The sequence below is a fragment of the Squalius cephalus genome (assembly GCF_949319135.1).
Source record: "Squalius cephalus genome assembly, chromosome: 10".
Taxonomy (NCBI): domain Eukaryota; kingdom Metazoa; phylum Chordata; class Actinopteri; order Cypriniformes; family Leuciscidae; genus Squalius; species Squalius cephalus.
The window spans coordinates 27,544,244-27,566,302 of NC_137131.1; the positions used below are offsets into that span (position 1 = coordinate 27,544,244).

The 22,059-nt window shown below is 37.8% G+C and overlaps 2 protein-coding genes and 1 long non-coding RNA gene across 4 annotated transcripts in view; 2 read left to right on the forward strand and 1 right to left on the reverse strand.

The window, feature by feature from the left end:
* On the reverse strand, window positions 1–5,978 carry LOC307165209. Its single transcript, XR_013822442.1, has 5 exons — window positions 5,505–5,978; window positions 5,338–5,397; window positions 2,360–2,428; window positions 2,194–2,247; window positions 1–2,041 (listed from the first exon to the last, which is right to left on the reverse strand). It is a non-coding gene; the product is annotated as an uncharacterized lncRNA (long non-coding RNA).
* Window positions 1–22,059, forward strand: part of srp68 (signal recognition particle 68) — a 300,325-nt gene that overhangs the window by 96,743 nt on the left and 181,523 nt on the right. The gene's annotated exons all lie outside the window — the stretch shown is intronic.
* LOC307165206 (uncharacterized protein) overlaps window positions 2,418–22,059 on the forward strand; it is a 26,303-nt gene continuing 6,661 nt past the window's right edge. Inside the window, exons 1-13 of one of the 2 annotated variants that reach the window (XM_079882611.1) lie at window positions 2,418–2,446; window positions 5,491–5,591; window positions 6,332–6,397; window positions 6,834–6,908; window positions 8,650–8,823; window positions 9,022–9,545; window positions 9,618–9,666; window positions 9,843–9,967; window positions 10,134–10,263; window positions 10,329–10,478; window positions 10,628–10,791; window positions 11,809–11,951; window positions 13,448–13,575. In XM_079882611.1, the coding sequence (XP_079738737.1) occupies window positions 9,460–9,545; window positions 9,618–9,666; window positions 9,843–9,967; window positions 10,134–10,263; window positions 10,329–10,337 (399 nt within the window). In that variant the 5' untranslated portion in view covers window positions 2,418–2,446; window positions 5,491–5,591; window positions 6,332–6,397; ... (1 more) ...; window positions 8,650–8,823; window positions 9,022–9,459 and the 3' untranslated portion in view covers window positions 10,338–10,478; window positions 10,628–10,791; window positions 11,809–11,951; window positions 13,448–13,575. Of the gene's footprint in view, window positions 2,447–5,490; window positions 5,592–5,995; window positions 6,156–6,331; window positions 6,398–6,833; window positions 6,909–8,649; window positions 8,824–9,021; window positions 9,546–9,617; window positions 9,667–9,842; window positions 10,031–10,133; window positions 10,264–10,328; window positions 10,479–10,627; window positions 10,792–11,808; window positions 11,952–13,447; window positions 13,576–22,059 lie in introns of those variants that run through there. The other variant, XM_079882610.1, reaches the window with a different exon arrangement.

A 22,059-nucleotide genomic window follows, 5' to 3' on the forward strand; every position in this document is an offset into this window, starting at 1 on the left:
GGTTGGTGTTATTAATTTATATCTGAGTTCTGATTTCTGTTCTAGTTCTTTTTTTATGGTTACTCAGCTATGTTGCTCTTATTTTTGTTTTATTTTATAATGCATGTTATATCTTTTTTTTTTATAGAATGCATGCTATATTGTTTAATGTTGTTCTTCTGTAAAGTACTTTGGTCTGTTCTAAATGTGATACATAAATAAAATTGAACTTGAAATATTTATCAGAGTAATGTTTCATTCTTTCTTACCGTAGTAACTTACTGCACTGTTTTTGTCTTTGTCACCACAAAATGCATTTTACAAATGAAATTTCATGTTCAGTTTTGGGGGCATAAATAAATACATTTGCTTGTAAACTGAAGGATGTAGTTTACTTTGAATGACATTTTGATTAAAAAACATATTTAATTGCAACCCAACTGTTACTCCATAACACCTACATGGTTTCTGTCTGAAAGGAGTCATTTAAAAATGCACAGTACAAGCATGATAAACTAGCATAGAATCTTGCTGTACATGAAGTAAGATTGATTTTATGTTGATTCAATGTTAAATAAGTGATTTAATTATGGTTGAAATAATATTGATTTTATGACCATATTGATTGATTTTTCATCGTTGATATAACATTATTTCAGGGTGCAAACCTGATGAAAAATCAATGTTAAATTTCAACATTGATTCAATGATCTTTTGGTTAATGCATTAACATTGATTCAATGTAGATTCAATGTTGGTCTGCTATCTGGGGCGCGACGCATCGTCAACTTCATCTTTGCAGTAGACACAGAAAACACTTGTTTATTAATGAACAATTAAAATGTCTCCTTGCTATATTTGACATATTAATAATCATTACTTTTGCCGGTTCTTTGTGACAGCTTTTAGATGCTTTGTTGGCAGCGCCACCCACATGTTGAACGAGTCACACCGCATCAGCACCGAAAACATGATTTTTTTCAAATCTAAAATCAAAAATCGTGATACGAACCGAATCGTAGGTTTGGTCTATAGTTACAGCCCTAGTAAGATGAGAAAGCAAGAGTTTATGGTTTAAAAAACAAACAAACAATGGCTATCTGAACATATTTGCCAAGCGCAAACCAGTACAGAATTAGGCTAATCAATAAATTATCGGGGAGGGTCATGCCTTTTTTCACAATTATTTTGGTGGGCCATAGAAAAATTTATTGCTGGCGAAGGGAGGGTCATGTCTTTTTTGACAACAGATCTCAAAACTCCTCCGGTGGCCCCTTAAATAAATAACGAACAGTCCCTAAGTAACCATTTTAATCAGCAATGTTAAAAAATGAAAAACACATTTATTACATTTCAGAAGATTCACATTTCAAATAAATTATGTTCATTTGAACTTTCATTGTTTCTGTTCATTAAATAATGAACTGTTCATCAAATAATCCTAAAAACAGGATAACCGTTTCTTCAAAAATATGTTTCTGCGAAAACTATTTTAACATTGATAATAACCATTATCAATAATTGAGCACCAATAATAATTGCTATTAACCAATCAGAAAAACAGAATATTAGAATATAATATAACACTGAAGACTGGAGTAATGATGCTGAAAATTTAGTTTTGATCAGAAAAAATACATTTGACAATATATTAAAATGGAAAGGTTTAATCATATTTAACTGTTACTGTTTTCACTGCATTTCTGATCAAATAAATTGCAGCCTTGCTGAGCAGAAGAAACTTATATTATTATATATTTTTTTTACAATCTTGATAATCTCAGACTTTTGACAAGCGTGTAAACATGCACAGTACATTTCATTATTAGTTGTAGGTTGAAAATTCAGTTGATTCTTACCATTCTCTGCATAAACCCTCTGTCAACTAAACTTTGTTCCAGCCGGTCTAGCTCTTCAATAGATGCAAGTGGAAAGACGTCATCCTCTTCGTCATTCTGCATCTGCGGTAGAATGCGTCTGTTTCCCACTAGAGACTGGACAAGTGAAGTCAGGTGGTTGATCTTCATGTCCATTTTTTCTAGTGTTTCCAGAATTGCCCTTGCTGCAATACAGAAGATCATTTAAATCGATAAATGACTTGCATGGTACAATACTCAAGACTGGATTTTGGTAAGTAAAAACTTAAATGCTGATGATGATTTTCATAACAGCATAACACAATATATGTAAAAATATAATTTGTAGGAAACATACTCTCCTCTCTTCCTTGGTGGTTCCCTGAAGGTCTCAGGACAGAAAAGGTTTGCACTATTGATTGAACAGATAATGTAATTATATGTGTGTGTATATATATATATAGATTGTCTTTAAATGTTGTGAATGTGTTTGATTTCCTCATGCCTAATGAATGCTCTTTTACCTTGTGTGTTAGGTGGATCAACACCCCAGCTGGCTCCATGATGCTCTGCCTGAGAGACGCCCACTGGAGCTGAGGAAGGTGGAGTAGGTAAGATTCACTTGTTACCAACACAAGTTAACACACACTAAAATATAAAACCGAAAAGCATAAAAACAGATTTTTGTTCACTTCTTATAAGAACAGTATGGTTAATTTATTAATTATTACACTGGCATTACCAACAATCACCAGTCAGTACATCAGTGCTCTTTTGAGTACAGTTAGGACTCTAATATTGCCAAATTTGAGTGTGACTATTCCTGGCACCCCCTGCAGCATTGGTCTCGTCACTTGATTCTGTCAAATCCGTTTGAAACAAGTATAATGTTTATACTTTTGCCTGGCTCCTCACTACTGACTGTGCATGCACCTCCCAAAATGGGTGCAAAATCACAAAATGGATAAAGCGTTTCTACTTGACATGCTCTCTATTGTACAAATCTTTGAAATGACAGGGGGTGACTAGGAGTAGTTGCTCTCCAAAATAGGGATACATTGATATGAAAATTTTGTCCAAAACCGATAACCATTAATTCTTTATATCTGAAAGCCGATAACGATTTTTGGACGATAAATCTAAATCCAAAATTTGATATACTTAGAGAGCCTAATTACATAAACAAAATGCTCTTCATTAAAAGTTTTGTCCTAAACACAACATAAATCAAACATATACAGTACAGAAGCTTAGTTTGAACCAGTCAAATATTCCTTCAAATTAATTTTACACTCATGTGGCCAACAAAAAATTGACAACACTTTAGAAATCCAATCGGATATTCAGATAGACCAACGCTACTTTTGCGTCATCGAAGGGTAACGCCCCTTTTTGGGGGAAAACAAACGGAACAGAATTCGCTCTAGATCTGCAAAGTTTCTTGAATAAACTTGAATAAAAAAGCAAAAATGGCACAAACATACAAACTCTCTTTGCTTGCCGAGGACCGTGAGCAGTATTTAAAGAAGCTACTGGATACGGGGTTACAGAGGTGTCCCTTTGAAATGGTCGAAAACTGGATTAATGACCCCACGCAGTGGCCAAATATGGACTATTCAGACATCAACCACTATCTCGTGGAATCACCAAGTTAAGTGCTAGCCTATTTTTTTTGTCATTAACACACTCACAGTATGACAAACTAGACGATGAGGAGGAGTCTAGAGGAGACGGTGGTTTACTTGGATCATATTTCTCTTGATTTTTTAGCTATTGACATAGTTTTGTTGTCGACTAGCTATATAGTTAGAAAGACGAAGCTGCTATCAGCCAGCTAACGTTACGTGATTAGCCCTCACTAGGCACGCTACCGTGGCTGTTAACTGATTTTACTGTTGAAATAGTAGCAGGCTAGGACTAAAGTGGACTTGGCTGGTTTCTGCTGGTGTCTAGAAAGTGCTAGGGCTTTGAAAGTTGTAAAAAGGTTCAGTGTACGGCAAAATTTGTATGGGACCAATGTATGTATGGGGCTGTCAAATTGGATGTTGTGACATTACGCTATCCTATCTAGCCTAGAAGGCTTGATCTACTGCCGTTCGTGTTGTTACATGTAAAGTTAGCCCAGCAGTGGTTGTTGAAATGTCATATTTTACAACTTTCAAAGTCCTAGCACTTTCTAGACACCAGCAGAAACGAAGGTAGCGTGCCTAGTGAGAGCTAATCACGTAACGTTAGCTGGCTGATAGCAGCTTCGTCTTTCTAACTATATAGCTAGTCGACAACAAAACTATGTCAGTAGCTAAAAAATCAAGAGAAATATGATCCAAGTAAACTACCGACTCCTCTAGACATGGCCTCATCGTCTAGTTTGTCATACTGTGAGTGTGTTAATGACAAAAAATAGGCTATATTTGGTGATTCCATAGTGGTAGATGTCTGGATGTATTGGATTGGGGATGTAAAAAAATGTCTTGCATCACAAATAAGTGTATTGTGATTGTCAAAAGATTTTAGTAACTAAACAGAATTGTATTAGGTTTAGTGACAACATGTTACAATGTTTACATGGTACAATTTCTGATAAGCTATGTTTTTTTTTATTATCTTGACACAAATTTCACAATAAAGTTCAGATCTTGTGATTTGATTCAATATTGACTCATCTGGATAAATATTAGGTAAGCCTACACAAGATAGGCGTACATTTTTCTCAAGAAAAAAAAAACTCACCTAATGCTGTAAACATATAGAGAGCCCTATCTAGTATTATTTAAGATTAAAAATAACTCAAATTAAATATAATGCATTTTTTTTATTATAATAACAACCTTATTTAATGATATAAGTAAAAATATAATAAATATGTAATAGTAGCCATACACATATTTAGCCAAATACTCTCTATAGCTCCTTTTTCTAGCTTAACTTTAACTAACGTGCTAGCCTATATTACGGTCATTAAATGGATTTCCTGAGGTAAATGTTATGTGACATAATTGTTCTCCAGCTGTTCAGTTTCCGCGGTTGAAAAACACTGATTCATCGATATTATGTATGAGGAATATACATTTCCGCTAGGGATCTGTCACGTAACATTTACAATTACCAAAACGGTATTTAGTGTTTGAATTTCGTAATAAAATTGACAGAATCTGAGAGCTGATCATTTTTTATATCATAACTAACCTGCTCTGTTGTGCCAATTTTGCTATCAAGAAACTTTGCAGATCTAGAGCGAGTTCTGTTCTCGGGGGAATCCGTTTGTCTTCCCCCAAAAAGGGGCGTTACCCTTCCATGACGCAAAAGTAGCGTTGGTCTATACAGTGGCCACTTAATGTGAACAAATGTAAATGTGCCATGTCCTGATTGGCTAATGATCCAATCTGCTTGATTGGATCACTGTGAAAGCATGTTAATGCCAAGTGTAAACGCAGCCTGTGTCTGGTAAGGACACTGTCAGTTATTTGTTGTTTTTATTTATTTTCATTATTTCTTATCTTACTTCGTGATCTTCCTTGGTGGTCACAATCACCTGAGGGTCTCAGGACAGAGAATGTGTGCTCTATGGAGTGGAAAAGATCACAGAATATATAGATTTTGTTGAAGTGCTGTGAATAAGATTTCTGTTTTTTTTCTCTCCCGTTTCTATTGTAAGTAATGCTCTTTTACCTTGTGTGTTCGGTGGATCAACACCCCAGCTGGCTCCATGATGCTCTGCCTGAGAGACGCCCACTGGAGCTGAGGAAGGTGGAGTAGGTAAGATTTCCAACACAAGTTAACACACACTAACCCCCAATTTCCACCAGATGCGTAACGGCTGCGTAACGGCTCCGCTGCGTGACAGCTCCGTGTTCCGTCGTCCGTCAATACCCACCAGGTACGGATTTGTTGCGGAACGGCTGCGTCCATGACTGACAGCTGAAGTCACGAGGACCCACGAGATCTCGCTAATTCACGTATGATCGCGCGATATATAGTTTCTATAAACAGAACGTTATGAGGAATGGCATATTATGACGTTTTCAAGGTGTAGTGTAGGGAAATATGATCCGCCATGATCACGGTGTATTTTATTTAGAAAATTAACCGGATCTTTTATTTTGTTTTGGTTTGTTCTGTTTTTTGCTCGACTTCCTGTCCTGCGCACTCTGCCCTGTAGTGCTGCGTAGCTCTCCGGCATCCGGCAAAAATAGAAGCTCTGCGTATCTGCTCCGGAGGGCTGCGGATCGCCGGAGTCGGAACGCAGCTGTACCGCATTCAGTGGAAATACACTCATTGACTTTAATGGAAACCTATTGACTCCGCCGATGGAAATTGGGGGTGAAATGTGTAAATGTGTAGTTAATTGAAATATGGGTCAGGGTTTATGTAATTTTTAGGGTTAGTGATGTCACTAACCCAGGAGGAAGCTTGTGTAGTCCCTACCAGTTTTTTTACAAGCCTGTCTTGTTTCCTCCTACTTATTGTAATAAATGCTCTTTTACCTTGTGTGTTAGGTGGATCAACACCCCAACCGGCTCCATGATGCTCTGCCTGAGAGACGCCCACTGGAGCTGAGGAAGGTGGAGTAGGGAAGATTCACTTGTTAAATTTGCAAATTAACACACTAAGGCCTGCTTCACACTCAGCGGGACACATTCATTTCAGAATCTATCTTAACAAGGGTGGATAATTTTGAGTCATCCCAGTGCCTTGAGTCTGGCTACATTTGTCCAAAAATCATTTTGCAGTTATTTTACTGTAAAGTGCATTTCAATTGCAATTTGAACTGTGATCTGTTAACTGTCAAATTGTAAAATTTACTTAAGTGAATTAATGTGCAGTAATCTTACTCCGTGTTCTTCCTTGGTTGTCCCCTGATGTTCTCAGGACAGAGAATGTGTGCTCTATGGATTGAACACACATATGATGTTATTCAGTTTTATATTGCATTTAAATTCTGTGAATGTGTTTCTGATTTACTCATCCCTGATTATGCTATTGTACCTTGTGTGTTAGGTGGATCAACACTCCAGCCATCTCCGTAATGGTCTGCCTCAGACACACGCACTGGAGCTGCAAAAGGTGGAGTGGGTAGGTTGCACTTGTAATATGTGTAATTGTGACAGGGCATTATCCCATAACTTACAAACTTCAAAAAAGCATTTTCATTTGAGCATACCCAACAGCCAGATACAACTAATAATTTACCTTGAAAGCTGGGGAGACTCTCACACCAGGTCTGCTGTTGTTCTTCCGTTTCCCTTTGTTGCTGATTGACAAATACTGTTGACAGTTGGGGGGTCATTAGCAATGTTCATTTTGATAGCTATATTTGTTCAGCTGCATGTTTCAACAATTACATAGTTCAGCGGTTCTTAATCCTGTTCCTGAACAGGAAATCTGTTGAAGTTTACTTCACTTAGGAACATTTATTCACAGATTTTCACAACGCCTCTGCAGGGTCTTCACACACAGACAAAACTTATTAGAGAAGTGTGAAGTGAGATGTAATATACCTCTATAAATAACTACAATTTAAGCGCATGTCTCGTGCACTTTTATGCCCTTTGAATGTAAAATATATGGAATCCTGTGAAGTCCACAGTTGAGTAGTCTGAAGTGATAAGAGATGCAAACAAAATGTGCAGAGTGGAGGGTTCCAAGGAACAGGATTAAGAACCACTGACATAGTTGTAGCTTTCAGTAATCATTGTAGATTTGGATAAAAAATTTAAAAAGATTAAAAAAAATAAAAGAAAAACTTACAGTTGCTTAAAGGGTTTACAGCTTTGCTCTGGAAAACCTGAGTTTGCACAACAGGACCTAATAATAAGGAAATTTCGTTTATTGTAATCTGGGTGTTATGCACTTTTAATCTTACTTATTTCATCAATCATCAAATCAACCAAATTTCAGAAAATAAAAAATAGTATAATATTGAATGTCATAGATGAATTTTTTTTGGAACTGTCATCATTGACACATGCAGCAAAAGATTGCTGAAGTCAACAGATTTTACTAATAGACTACCATTCTCTCTGTAAAAATAAAATAACGATGCTGCTATCTTTATAACCCCCCTGTGTTTTGGCTCAAAATCTCAGGTAAAAATCGTAATTTTAAGCCCACCCCACACACCCTCTGCAGAATCGTAGATATATATTTGATTTTTCGACCTTTGGTTGAGTCGACATGGAAAATGTATTGTTATTCATAGCATTAATTTCATTAACATTTATTTTTTTTTAAGTTATTTTCCATTACCTTTTTTTTTTATGCGTTTTGGAAGTGCTGGAGGTTTCGGTGCTGGAGGAACACTCTCTTTGTCTGCGGTTTTTCTTTTTTTAAGGGGTGGTAGTTCTGGTGCCTCATCATCTGATGAGATGTTATCAGAGTATGTTTTCTTTCTAGGAAAACAAAGAAAAAGTACAATTGGATGCTCTTCACTGTTTAAAGTCAAAGCTACGTAAATATGCTGAATGGTCAGAAAGCTCAGAGATTTCATCAAAAATATCTTAATTATTGGATTTACATGTTAAACCATTTATTTTGTCTTTTGTTACTTACTTGGGAATCCTTTTTCTGGCAATTTCAGGTTCTGAATTTATGTCAGATGTGTAGCTGGCCTTCTTCCAATTTTTGGACACATTTTGAAAAGATGCTGACAAATGAAATAAAGTTTTGGAGCTTTTACACGTTTATTAGAGCTATGTGAGATCACATTTTACAGTGTAGAAAAAAAAAATTAAGATTCTGAACAATGAAATACAGGTATGCTGGGCAAGATCATGTTTAATTTACAGTATAATTTACTCTTACCTGACTCATGCAGGATTCTGGTTCTGTGACGGGTCCACCCTTTCTCTGGCTGTGGTTCCTCCATGGTTCTGACGCTCTTCAACACCTTGTCAAGGTATTTATATGGAGGCCACCAGGAATAGCCATCTGCGTACCATGACTTGGCAATTGGTCCAGTTGTACCTTCTCCCTCAAACTCCACTATTAGGTACATTTTTTTTTTTTTTTTTTTTTTTTTTTTTTTCAAGCCTGAAACCCATATTATTTAATTACTCCAATACAATTTTCAACTATGTAATTCAAATGCATAAACTATGTTACAAAAAGCACTGATAAAGAATTAATTTTTATGTAAAAGAGGAATTGCAACGAAATGATGTTGATATGGGACAAGAAAAACTCGCAGAACTCAACGGTTGTTGAGAGGTCGCCAACTAAATGGATGCCGAGTGTAGAGGATGGTAGAGGATAGTCAAAGAAAGATTCCTGGTTGTTGAAGGTACTGTAGGCAACATAAACTTCATCCTTGAATGAAATAATGTTCTGGAGCTTAGAAGCTTTGCCGCCGATGTAGACGTGACAGTTTGCCTGGTCTAGTTTAAGAGTGTAAGGGCTTGTCCTCAACTCTTTATATTGTGTCGCCTCATGAAAGGATGCAGGGAGAGGACCATTCTCATGCTGTTTTTTGAGCAGATGTGGCCTGGTTTTCTGAGGTGTTTTGCAGCTTCTTTGCATCTCTGAGAATCTTTTTATTATTTGACTCAGAGGGCATGTTGGTTTCCTCAGAAGTCTTTTGAGTTTGTTTAGGTGATTCTCATACTTGAAAGCACTGAAGTTGTCAAGAATGCCATGCTTTTTTGCATCATCTGCAAGATGTACGAGGGAGTGTGCATTATATGACAAGAACTGTGGACCGTACAGTTGCCCAAAGTGAGTGACAAAAAGAACTAGCATTTCATTTGCTTAATCACAGTAATCATCAATGAAACTGTTGTTGCACAGGATGAAGATTCCCACAAAAAGCAGCATGAAGTTTTTGTACACCTCTGTGGTGAGGAGATCCTTCATCATGACCGGTCCGGTATACAGTAAAAACTGCCTGAACTCTGTTGCCTTCCACCTATCAATTTCCCTCAGTGCCCTTGGTTTCCGTGCAAACTCCATGGGCACATATCTTCGCGCATTCACCAACCTTTCTGATAATGTGTTTATTTGAAAACCCGACAGCCTACAAGTGAGAGGACCCATCTTCAGCCACAAGTGGAGAAGCCGTCTCATGACTCCGAGGCACACGAGGTGCATGTAGTCGAGGGGGAAGCCAGAGACCATATCCAGGGACGTTTCTTCAAGGGGTGAGGTACCACGGTGATGATCAGAATCGGTTTTGTTTCTGAAGCTCTCATTTGTTCTTCTAGGCAAGTCACTTCTTGGAAATGTCATCCTGTTTTCCAGGTACACGCCATCCTCTGTGCATTTTTCGCATCCATGATAGCCTGTGTGACCTTTAACATTTTTCAGGAATGCACGAGCAGGTGCATCGCAAACCATTGATGACAGTTGTAAAGTTAACCTCACTCCTTCAAATTCAAATCCATTGGCCAATTCATTTACTTCAGCGATGAAGTCTTCAAGATACTCAGTTAGCGAGGTAGGTTTACATGTACCACAAAATAAGCCTATTGTCACTGGTTCCTCTTGTCTGATATTTTGCAGTGTTCCTAGAATGGGCCAGAACTGTGTTGCTGAGCTCTTGAAGAGGGGCAAACCATCAATGTTGACCTGAAGCTCCAGCGTGTCAATGCTGCTCAGAATGTCGATGTTCTGGTGTAGCACCTCTGTAATGGATTCCAGCAATCCAAAATGGTAATATTGGCCACCAGCCTTGTCTTGTATTTCAGGGTTCAAACGCATTGTTCCCAGCAATGTCCTTGAGTGTTTTGGCAGATTTAAACTATGCTGACGCAGTATATCTAATAATGAATTCAATGCAACGTGTGTGATTTTTTGTTCAGCTGCCCAAGTTGCCAAATCGTCTTCCAGGGAAGTTGGATCAGATTCGGACTCCGTGTCTGATTCACTGTCGTCAAGAACACTTGCCATATTGACACCTTCATTCTCATCAATATGAGAGACACAGTCCATAAATGTGTCTTCATCCTCAGTTAGACATTGACAGGTATTGTCACTGTGCATGCAGCCCAACTCCTCTCCCCAAGCTGTAGTTTGTATTGTCTGCAGTTGTTGATCCACCTTGTCCTTTGCTCTTCTTCTCAGTGTCCAATAGGATAGTTCATTGCAAGCCATAGTTTTAAGACCTTAACAGAAAAAAAACCCTTTTTTGTTGTTTGTTGACTGGCCTACCAAGACTAGACTAACTAAACTGCATTAACACAACTGATGTACATACACTTCAAAACATCCTCACTTGCACTCAAAGGATGAAGACTTCAGATGCAAAAGCCTCTAAGCTCCGTCTGAAATTTTCTGAATGTGAGTTTCTTTAGCAGGCTCCTATGTTTTTAATGGAGATGAACAGGACCTTTACCTTTCCATTAAAGTTAAATTACTGAACCTAAGAAATGTCTGATAAAAATGCTCTTTTCATAAGAAATTGTCAGACGGCCCTTAGAGGCTTTTGCATATTAAGTCTACACAGGCACAAAAGTTTAAGACTGGTAAGAAAGACATGTATATAGCTTTTGAAATAAGTATCTTATGCAAAAAATAAATAAACAAAATTGTTATTTTTTACAATTTTAAATAATTGTATGTAAATATCTAAAAAATGTTATTTATTCCAGTGATGATGGTGATAATCCTTTGATAATAAAAAATGTTACTTGGGCATTTAATCAAATTAGAATGATTTCCAAAGAATCATGTGACACTGGAGTAATGATGCTGAACATTCAGCTTTGCCTCCCAGGAATAAATAGCATTTTAAAATTAAAAGTTATTTTAATTTGTTATACAATTTGACGTTTTACTGAATTTTTTTATTAAATAAATTGAGTATTTAGTTAGTTTATATTGTGGAGTATAAATAAGACAAACACATGTTCTTGTTATAGCAAGATATTTTCTTCTTGCTGTCTAAATGCATTTATGTATTTTATATTCTTCAATCGAATCTTCAGATGAGAGTATTGAATTAGTCTCTCGCGAGAAGTGAATTCCGATTCTCTTGTTTCAGGGCATGCGATTGGCTGTTCGATGCTGATGTCACTTTTTCGTGTGTGTGCGCGCGCGCGCGCGCTCCGTCCGGGCTCCGGATCAGGAGGAGAGGAGTTCGAGACGAGTCGACGGAGAGCGTTGATGTGTGTCATCGTCATGAAGGTAATCGTGTTTAACACGACATGTTAACATGCATGTTAACAAATAGTGTGTCTTGCATAATGACCATCATATATGTTTAGTGCTTGTTTAACTTAATTCATGCACGCTTGTGTTATCGGGCCGCTGTCTCCCTCGTGCACACATCGTCCCTACATTCATTTGGCCGCTAATGGCGCTTTTCCACTGTATGGTACGGTATGGCTCACTTAACACAGTTAATTTGGAAGAGTGAAGAAAAATTAATAAGCGATTTCGGACAGCCTTTGAGTGTGCAAAATTGAACTGTTTGTACACTCGATAACGTCCACTAACGTTAAGGTTTCGGAAACCAGTGTTAAGTAGAACAGCGCTTCACATTTGTACGTTCTCATCGTCTAACGTTAACCAGGGGCGTCCAATTTTGCTCCTGTTGAGCCTTTGTCCTGAAGAATTCAGCTCCAACCCCAATTAAACACCTTAACAACCTAATCAAGCTTTTATTAGCTGTGTTGAGGCGAGTTGGAGCTAAACTACGGGACAGCGGCCTTCTAGGACCGAGTTTGGACGCCCCGGTCTAAACCAATCAGAACAGCTTTTTTTTTCCCGCTCCGTGTGTCGTCACTCACAGCTGTTTTGTGAGGAAAGGAAATAAACGCACCCTAATCTTTTCCGGTATTTGGTTTTAGTGTTTGTATTCGTGGTTTATTGTGTCTGTGTGTTATATTAATGTATAATAATTCTTTATAATAAACTTCAATATATCAAAAGGCTGCTTAATTCATACTTACCAACAATTTGACGAACTAACGACAAACTACAAACAAACTAAAGCCGGCTTATAATGAATGAATAAAACAACAGAAGTAAAAACACGTATAACGAATGAACAGATACAAAATATATACAGTTAATTGCTAATTACAGGTTATTGATGTGGGAAAATTCATAAAAATGTTGAGGGTACAGTATGCTGAGTAAATAATAACGGTCATCTGATGCAAATTACAATGGTCGTCGTATATATATAGCCTAAGGTCACGTGACATTCATTCAGTTTATTTTATTTATTTATTTATTTATTCTGAGCTACATAATACAAATCCAATGTGCTCATGATTAGTGTTTATTAATTTGGCTACATTTTAATGTATTGCTTAGTAGAAAATTACATTGTTTTATTTTTGTCCTTGCTTATGAGGTTGATAGAAGTTAGCCACTTTTGTTCCAACAGAGGATGAAATGTGTCAAATCACAATGCATATCGTATCTGCACCCAAGTATCGTGATAGTATCGAATCGGGAGTTGTATTTATTATATTATTTCTAGTAGTTATTAATTGTTACTAGCATAACATTTTATTCAACAACCAATCCTGAAAAACATAATTTAATGATATAAAATATGATAATTTAATTTATGGAAGAATTAAGCCATGGAAGGTCATGTACTAGTGATTTTACTTTTTGTTTTAATACTGTTTATTTACAGTGTATTTTATTCTGCTTACCTGACTCAGAACTGCAGAACTCCAGTCCTGATTGGCTGTGGGACCTCCATCGGCGACTGATCTTTGCATGGAACCGCTGTGAGAGGCCATCATTTTGCTATAGATCTTGTCTCTTCTCCCACAAACTCCACTATCAGGTACTTTATTTTAATTTTATTTTTTTTGTTGCAGTAATGATGTATTTAATCTACAGATTTTCACAGTCAACAACACCTCTTGCAGTTCAAAACGCTTCTGCTACGTCATACACTTCGTCAGTTACGCTTTCAAATTTAATACGCAAGGCAGTCTGTCAGAAGATAGTTTTACTTTATAAAACTATCTTCCGTCTCCTTCAGCACCAAATATTGTTATTCCACTTGAATTATTTTTCATCTCCTGGTAAATACATGGAATAGACTGAATAATTAGCAAGACTACGATACACCCAGGCTACATGGAATTATCAGACGTCATAATTTATTAATCCCTGCGTTCTCTGGTTCAGCAGTCAGCACCCCGCCCACCAGCAACGTTACCATGGAGACCCGCGAACGGCTATTAAAATCAGTCTTTTAAATTCAACCGCCCGATGCGATGGGCTCATTGTGCTGTCTAATTCTTTATCGAGTATACGTGAGTATTTTGGTTTAATTTATCTCAGATAAATAAGATACGTAATTATTCAAACACATCACCGTCACATACTCAGCACATCACCGTTTCTGTTTAAAAAACGTTGTGCAACGTTTAAACAGAAACGGTGATGATGCATTGAACACACTGTTCTGATGACGCAAGAGTTGCAACTATAGCAGCTGAGAAGGCCATTCTTTGTGAAGAATTTTCGGAGTCGGTATAAATATGTGTTTTACTACAAAATATGCCCGATGTTACAGTTGTTACACATTGCACTTGCCGCCCAGAACAAAAGAGAACATCCCAATCGAGTGAAGGGATTGCTGAAACTGAAATGGAAGCACACATCTTACCTAATAAGCGGATTAATTGCGGACCTAATTGCGCACCGTTTTGAACTTGATATTTGAACTTTTATATCACGCAATTCTGACTTTATAGGCTATCACATAATTGTGAGTTTATATCTCGCAATTCTGACATCTGTTCTCAGAATTGTGAGATATAAAGTCCAATTCTAAGGGGAAAAAAGACAGACTTTTTTTTTTTTTTTTTACCTCAGAATAGTTTATATCTCACAATTCTGACTTTATAACACGCAATTGCGACTTTATATCATGCAATTCTGACTTTATATCTCCCAATTGTGACTTTATTTCTCACAATTCTGACTTCATATCTCGCAATTCTGAGAAAAAAAGTCACAATTCTGAATTGATATCGCAATTGTGAGAAAAAAAGTCAGAATTGTGAGATAAAAAGTCGCTATTATTATTTATTTATTATTCAGTGGCGGAAACAAGCTTCCATACTGTCACGTTACAAGCGCCAAAACGGTATTTATTGCTTGAATTTTGAAATAAAATTGACAGAATCTGAGAGATGAGATTATTTTTTTATAACATAAGTATCCTGCTCTGTCTTGTCTGACGGTCTCTGTGTCTTCTTTGCTTTGCGATTTTACTGTGCGTGAGAAAATTGATGTGTGGCGTCCGTGGCGTCACGTGAGAGCGTGAATGCGTGAGAGTTGGCCTTAGCAGACAAATCAAATGAAAAACTAAACAGTGCGAGCGAGGCTACATTAGTCACATTAGAAAATGAAGTTGTAGGTTGTGTTTGAATAATTACGTATCTTATTTATCTGAGATAAATTAAACCAAATACTCACGTATACTCGATAAAGAATTAGACAGCACAATGAGCCCATCGCATCGGGCGGTTGAATTTAAAAGACTGATTTTAATAGCCGTTCGCGGGTCTCCATGGTAACGTTGCTGGTGGGCGGGGTGCTGACTGCTGAACCAGAGAACGCAGGGATTAATAAATTATGACGTCTGATAATTCCATGTAGCCTGGGTGTATCGTAGTCTTGCTAATTATTCAGTCTATTCCATGTATTTACCAGGAGATGAAAAATAATTCAAGTGGAATAACAATATTTGGTGCTGAAGGAGACGGAGCTGAGCTCCGGCATGGTGTGTTGTGGCCCCGAGGAGGCGGAGCTGCGCTCCGGTGCGCTCCGGCCCAATTTAACCTATGGATGTGCTTCTGTTGGTTTCAGTTGGCCCCCCATTGACTACCATTATAAAGCTTGGAAGAACCAGAATAAATTAAAATAACTCTGATTATATTCTGTAACGGTCACTTTTTAAGGGCGTAAAGCTTGTTTATGCCCTTAAGAAAAGGAAAATCTGTCAAATAATTTTTTTTTTTAAAGAAATGTTCATTTAAAATAATAATTATTAAAATAAAATTTTATTAAAATAAAATAATAATCTGTTAATAATCTGTTACACAGAACTTTAATCGCACAAGATTTGTCAACACAGAAAACATTTAATCATTGGATAGGTTTGTTTTGTTTATTGAAAGTGTTTTTCATGTCAGCTGAATGGACGGAACGCTTTTCAAGGAAGATAAGGCAATGTAATTTATTATTTTATTTTTTTTGCACAACACCCAGCAGTAATTCAGGAAAAAAAATTATATATTTTCAATCGTTTTCTTAAGAAGAGTAAACAGCCTGTCCATCCTCTCCCTACTCTCCTGTGCTCTCCTCGCCTCTTCCTCCCTCTCTAGTTGCCCTCTGTCTCGCCTCTGCCTTCGTGCTCCTGATGCTGCTGCCCCTGGCTCCTCCTCACCGTGGGCACCCACTGCTGAACTCGGCCCTGGTCTGTCCTCAGGGATTGAGGTGATGAGGACAGGGGTGGTGGTGCAATGCCTCTGTCCCAACACCTGATCCATGAGGACAAACCAGGGCCAAGTTTCAGCAGTGGGTTTCCCACTCACACCCTCTCCTGTCCCAGGACACTTGCAATCCTAAGGGTAGAGCAAATGAACCATGGCTTGTTAGCAACAACAGCACAATACATTTCAGCAAAGATGTGTGTATTAATCTTCTTTGGAAGGTTTTTTTTTTTTTTTTTTTTTGCCTGTATGGGAGTTACCTTCCACAGACCCATTTTCTCCAGAATTGCTCTAAAAAAGCAGAAAGGGGTACTTAACACAGGGGTACAATCTTAAGTGCATTAACACGGCAAAATATGACACCAAGACATGCATACAAAATACTTCAGAAATCATATTTCTGGATACTCAAATTTAGTTAAAACCTTTGTAGACATGGCTTTCATGACAGCACTACAAAAACACATAAAAGTGAAACCCCATTGCCTTATACTACTGCTTTTCTTATTGTTGTGGGCTTTATAGGGTGAGTGATATTTCTTATAATACACAAGTGAGATAGACTAGTGCAAAATTACAGATAGGTCATCAAACTAATATTAGCACAAGTTTTGCCTCAAACTACCTGACAAATGAAGCCATGCAATGATGGAGTTAAGATGAAGCTTTTAAGAAACTTTAACTCTGGTTTCACTAGCTATTTGAGTAAATGAAAACATTAGAGATGCACCGATTGATCGGCTGGTGACCGGAATTGGCCGATTTTGACGTGATCGGCCATGACCGGCGACCGGCCGGTCAGTCTGACATATGCCGATTGTATGCCGGTCAAATGCACTCGGGCGCCGCATGATTAACCTTTTGAGCGGTATGGTCTCATATATGGGATTTTATTTCTGTGCCCCTGAGAGTACAGCGCCACATTTAGAATGTTCAGTGACGTCGCATAACTGCCAGATTCAAACTGTGCTTTCGCGCGTTGCCTGGCGCTGAGCCAGAGTCGGACGCGTTCAGCGCTGTCATATATCACAACTAAGCAGTGTTTTCAGCCTCATAATGTTTATTTTAGGTTTCAGATATTTAAATACACATAAACACGATTGAAACAATACATTAGGAGTTTGTAAAATGCACACTAATGTCTGTGGAAGCCGCAATAACAATCTATTCAAATATAATTTTCCGACATGTGTTATTCATATCAGACAAACATAGTGGAAGTAACTATAAAGTTATACTCTATTCTTCTCAGTTCACCGGCCACTTTCTTGCATTTATTTCGGGAGAAACTGATGAATTCACGTGCTGTAAATCCGACTGACAGGACAACATTGCGGCGCCGGTTTTTAACGACCAAACACACTCACTTACACGTAATGTTATTTGAGAATCGGAATATCAGATAGGCTAGTTGATGACATGGTAAGTAAGTTTGCGAATATTTTGAATAAAAAAAGGAAAAGCGAAATAAAAGCGACACATCTGTCATACAGTATTATTCATAGACATCATGTCTATGGTATAGAGCATCACAGTCCCGCCCACAGCCCGAGAGCGCTTCGGTGCCGGAAGTAAATTTCCCATTCATTTCTCCCATTGACGTTTTCGAAAATCCGTATCTAAAGAGTTTTAGAGCATGTCTGAGGATAACCTAGCCTGACTACGTCAGACTTCGTACTTCCGCTCAATTTCATTTCGCTTCTGTACTCAGTCTGAGACAGCTTCAGAGCTTTCTGTTTGCCACCGGTCTGGAAACAGCCGGGCCAATCAACGAACAGAGGGCGGGCTGAGAGCCGTGACGTAGACGCTGATTGTACCGTGGATGCGTCGATTTACTTCACTTAACCTGCAAAAGTCGTTCACAGCCATGTTCACTCCGGTATTTCGCTCGATGGTTTTGTTTTTGCATCATACATGTGTTTACAGTGAAAGTTAAATGCGGCTGAGCATGCGCATAACAAAACGTTATGTGATTGGCTTACGGGTAACCAATGATTTTAAACTTCAGACAAGCGCCCCCTAGCAAGAGAGAAAACACTTCTCTGTTATGCCATTCCAGACTCTGTCTACGAAGCAAAGTGAAGTAGCAGAGTCTGGTATTACCAGGCTAAGGATAACCAGCTACGGCTGAACTCATAGGCACACAACATATCATTTCGAGTGAAAAAACGGCGAGAAAATCCAAAAAAAGTCAAAGGTACAAGACTGTGTACATATTTTCATTTCCGAGCGAAGGAACTACTCATCCCATAAACCACCGCGCCTCACTGAAGTCGACTGAAGCCACAACCGCGAAAGAGCCTTTAGAGCGACTTTAAAATCTGACGACAGCCACGCGAACTTTTTCTTGTGCCGTTTATAGCAGTTCTTTCAGTAGTAATTGTGTAAATAGACTGGAAAGCATGGCTGGCGGTCCGCGGCTCACGGGTGCAGATCTGGCAGTCCGCGCGGCGTTCTGCTCATCAGTTTCAGCGGCCCACGGGCAGGTTGCTGACAAATGCCTCAACAATTTCCCACTTGTGGTCCATGCTCATTTTATTCATGAAGTTATAGTTCATCCTTAATTTTAATAACATTTAATGTATTTTCTTAATAACAACAAGTGAAAATTAAAAAGTGAAGGTCAGCAAACCAGAGAGTGCATATTCAGTTTATTAACTTGCCATGAATTATTACACAAATGTTCAGTAAATGCATGAAGAGCTCTCTATGGCTCTGGGTATGTCTAAGCTAAATATTGTTTTGACAGTGGCATCATAAAATGCTTGATATGACTCATACCATATATGAAGACTCCTCGGTTCAAATGTCACATCAGTGATACCGTGCAAAAAAACGCAACAGTTTTTTTTTTTTCTATTTATCTTGAGTCTTCACGAACTTTCGCGGGGTTTACACGAGCTCCACCAATCAGATGCATCACTGTGGGATTGTTTAGGATTGTGGGTAATGAAGTACTTCTCCAAGACATCGCGAATAAAAGGCATTTATCTCAAAACAAGGTTAGTGCCCCATGAACTTTTGGCGGTTATATGAGCATATACAATCGCTTAGTACAGCCGTAGCTGGTTTTAAGTCTACCATGTATGGTTACGTTTTTATGGCTTATACCCCAACTGTCAATGGAGAAATTGTATTGAATTTTTACTTCCGGCACCGGCTGTGGGCGGGACTGTGATGCTCTATTATTGTGGCTGCGGTGTATCGCGTGACGCGTCGCCATGGAAACATTAAAGGGAACGTTCGCCTTGAAAAAAATCACTGGGGGTGGGGGTGTCAGTTAGAATATTTTAAACTTGAAAGGGTTAAAGTAAAGATCGAAAATAAATATTTGTGTGTGCTGTAAAGTGATTAGAAAAAAATTTAATCGGAATCGGCTAAAATCGGTATCGGCAGGTCAAACTCAATGAAAAATCGGAAATCGGAATCGGCCTAGAAAACTGTAATCGGTGCATCTCTAGAAAACATAATACTTACATTTAGGCATGTGCCGGTATCACATTTTCATGCTGCGATTAATTGATTGAGCTTTTATCACGGTATACGGTATTATCACGATATTTTTAATTGGATTGGTGGGGGATTTCAATCTTGATTCAATATTGACTCTTTGGATAAATATTAGGTAGGCTACAGTACATGTACAGGGCTCCAGACTAACTTTTCCACTGGTTGCACTGGTGCGACCAACTTTCTCAGTTGGTCGCACCAGCACATGATTTGGTCACACCAAATTGTTGTTGTTTTTTTACAACATGGAATAAATCAATGCATGCTGATGAATAGTTGTCCTAATCTGCGTACCCTAGTTTTACACTGATGTAAAAAGACTGACAGTGACACAATACCTCATGTTGGCAAAATGTTTTAATCTTTTAAATGAAAACCATTAAAAATAACTATCAAAAAAAGTATGTTTTTTTTTTTCCGAGTTCACGTGCATAGGTTTAGTTACTTATGATCACGCGCGTGAACTCGGCAATCGATTACTTTGGACTTCAACCGAAAAACAGGATGTAAACACAGGTATTTGCGCTGGCTTAAATAACATCATTTTATACATATCTTTCACATCTACTGCAGTCAGATTCACTCGTGTTCACTCAGAAGGAATCACTCACATTTTCTGTGCACTTGTAATGACACATCAAGGATGTTAAGAGGCTAAAAGCAGGTTTAGTACTTGCCCCATTGAAGTCAACAGGGTGCAAATTTTTAAAATAGAATAACTCGGTGTAGGCAACACCGATTTTTGTCGTTGTTCTCTGTATTGACAGCACTCCAAATGTACAAAAAAATGAGCTCAATGTTAAAATTGACCGGAGTTCTCCTTTAACCCTCTGGGGTCTGAGGGGTTTTTGGGGTCCTTGAGATGTTCTGACATGCCCTGACATTTGTGCTTTTTTCAGTTGCTTATAAACATATTAATGGCAAAGGTGTAAATTCACTCTATTTAGCACAAACAGGGCTACCATAATATGTGAACAACTTGCATGTACATGTTTGTATTTTTGATAGAATAATGTTTATGCATGGTTTTTTCAAAAACAAAAAACTAAAGTTTCTGAAATAAGGCCATAAAACATATTCTAAATATATGTAAATAAGACTTCTGACTAATGGATGACGTTGCCTAGAATTTTTTCTTCAAAATTATGTGAAAATCATCCTGCCTAATCATTCACATAACACAATACATTGATTTAAATCTTGTAAAACACTTTTTGTTTGGAAAGGCCATATGCGGGTGGGCGTGATTCACACCTGCGGAGTCAATGGGGCCCGCATAATGAGGCTGCATACGTAATGAGCCTTTCATTCAGGTGTGTGACTGAGCCACAAGAATGCAAGGACAATATATAACTGGTTTGTTGTTTTTTTCCACAAATTTTGCTTGCAAATTGTACAATATCCAAGGTAAACATTTCTAGTAATTGTGCAGTTAATTGTTCTCATACTGTATTTTCAGATTTGGAATATATTCTCTTCCCAAATGTGTCACTAATAAAGCATAAAATTATTTAAAGAGAAGGCTTATAATGACCTTTTAAGATTTTGTTTACATCTATACTTGTATAAATAAATATATATATATATATATATATATATATATATATATATATATATATATATATATGTTGTTTTTTTTTTAAGGTTATACAATTACAACAACATTTAAAATTGTAACAATATTTCAAGTGTAATCTTTCTTTGTATTCGCGATTCATATTAAAACAGTATTTTTGCCAGCTGTAGTAGCTCCACAACAGCGCGCATCTGTGCGTTCATTCATTCCGATTAGAACAAAGCAAACAGAACTGACCTAATTCCTCAGCGGGATCCGTTTGCTCCTCGAAATGATACTTCCAGAACTTCTGAGGTAAATTTTTGCAGGATTATTATCAAGATAGTATTATTCCTCACAGCATCGTAAAGTACATAAGTCTGAAAGTGAACTCGCGGTGTGTGTTATCCAGCTGATGTGGGCGTTTCACAGGTTTGTTTGGATCGCCTCACATTTGCGTTTGAATAGCGCGCGCTCTCCGTGGGCGGAGCACATTAAAACTTAATTAGCTGAGATGAGAACGACTGACATCTCTCTCTTTGCATGCATATTACATAAACTGTGAATATTTGTTTTTTATAAAAATTACTTCATTTTAAAGAAGAGAATTCAAGCTTCATGCCTGTGTGACTGTATGCCTGTTTGACTGAGAATTCGCTGAGTTAGTTCATTTTCGGACGCGTTTCAGAATTGACTTCACTGACTGAGAGTAGGCAGAACTCGCATCATGTTTATTTTTCTTTATTTGGCG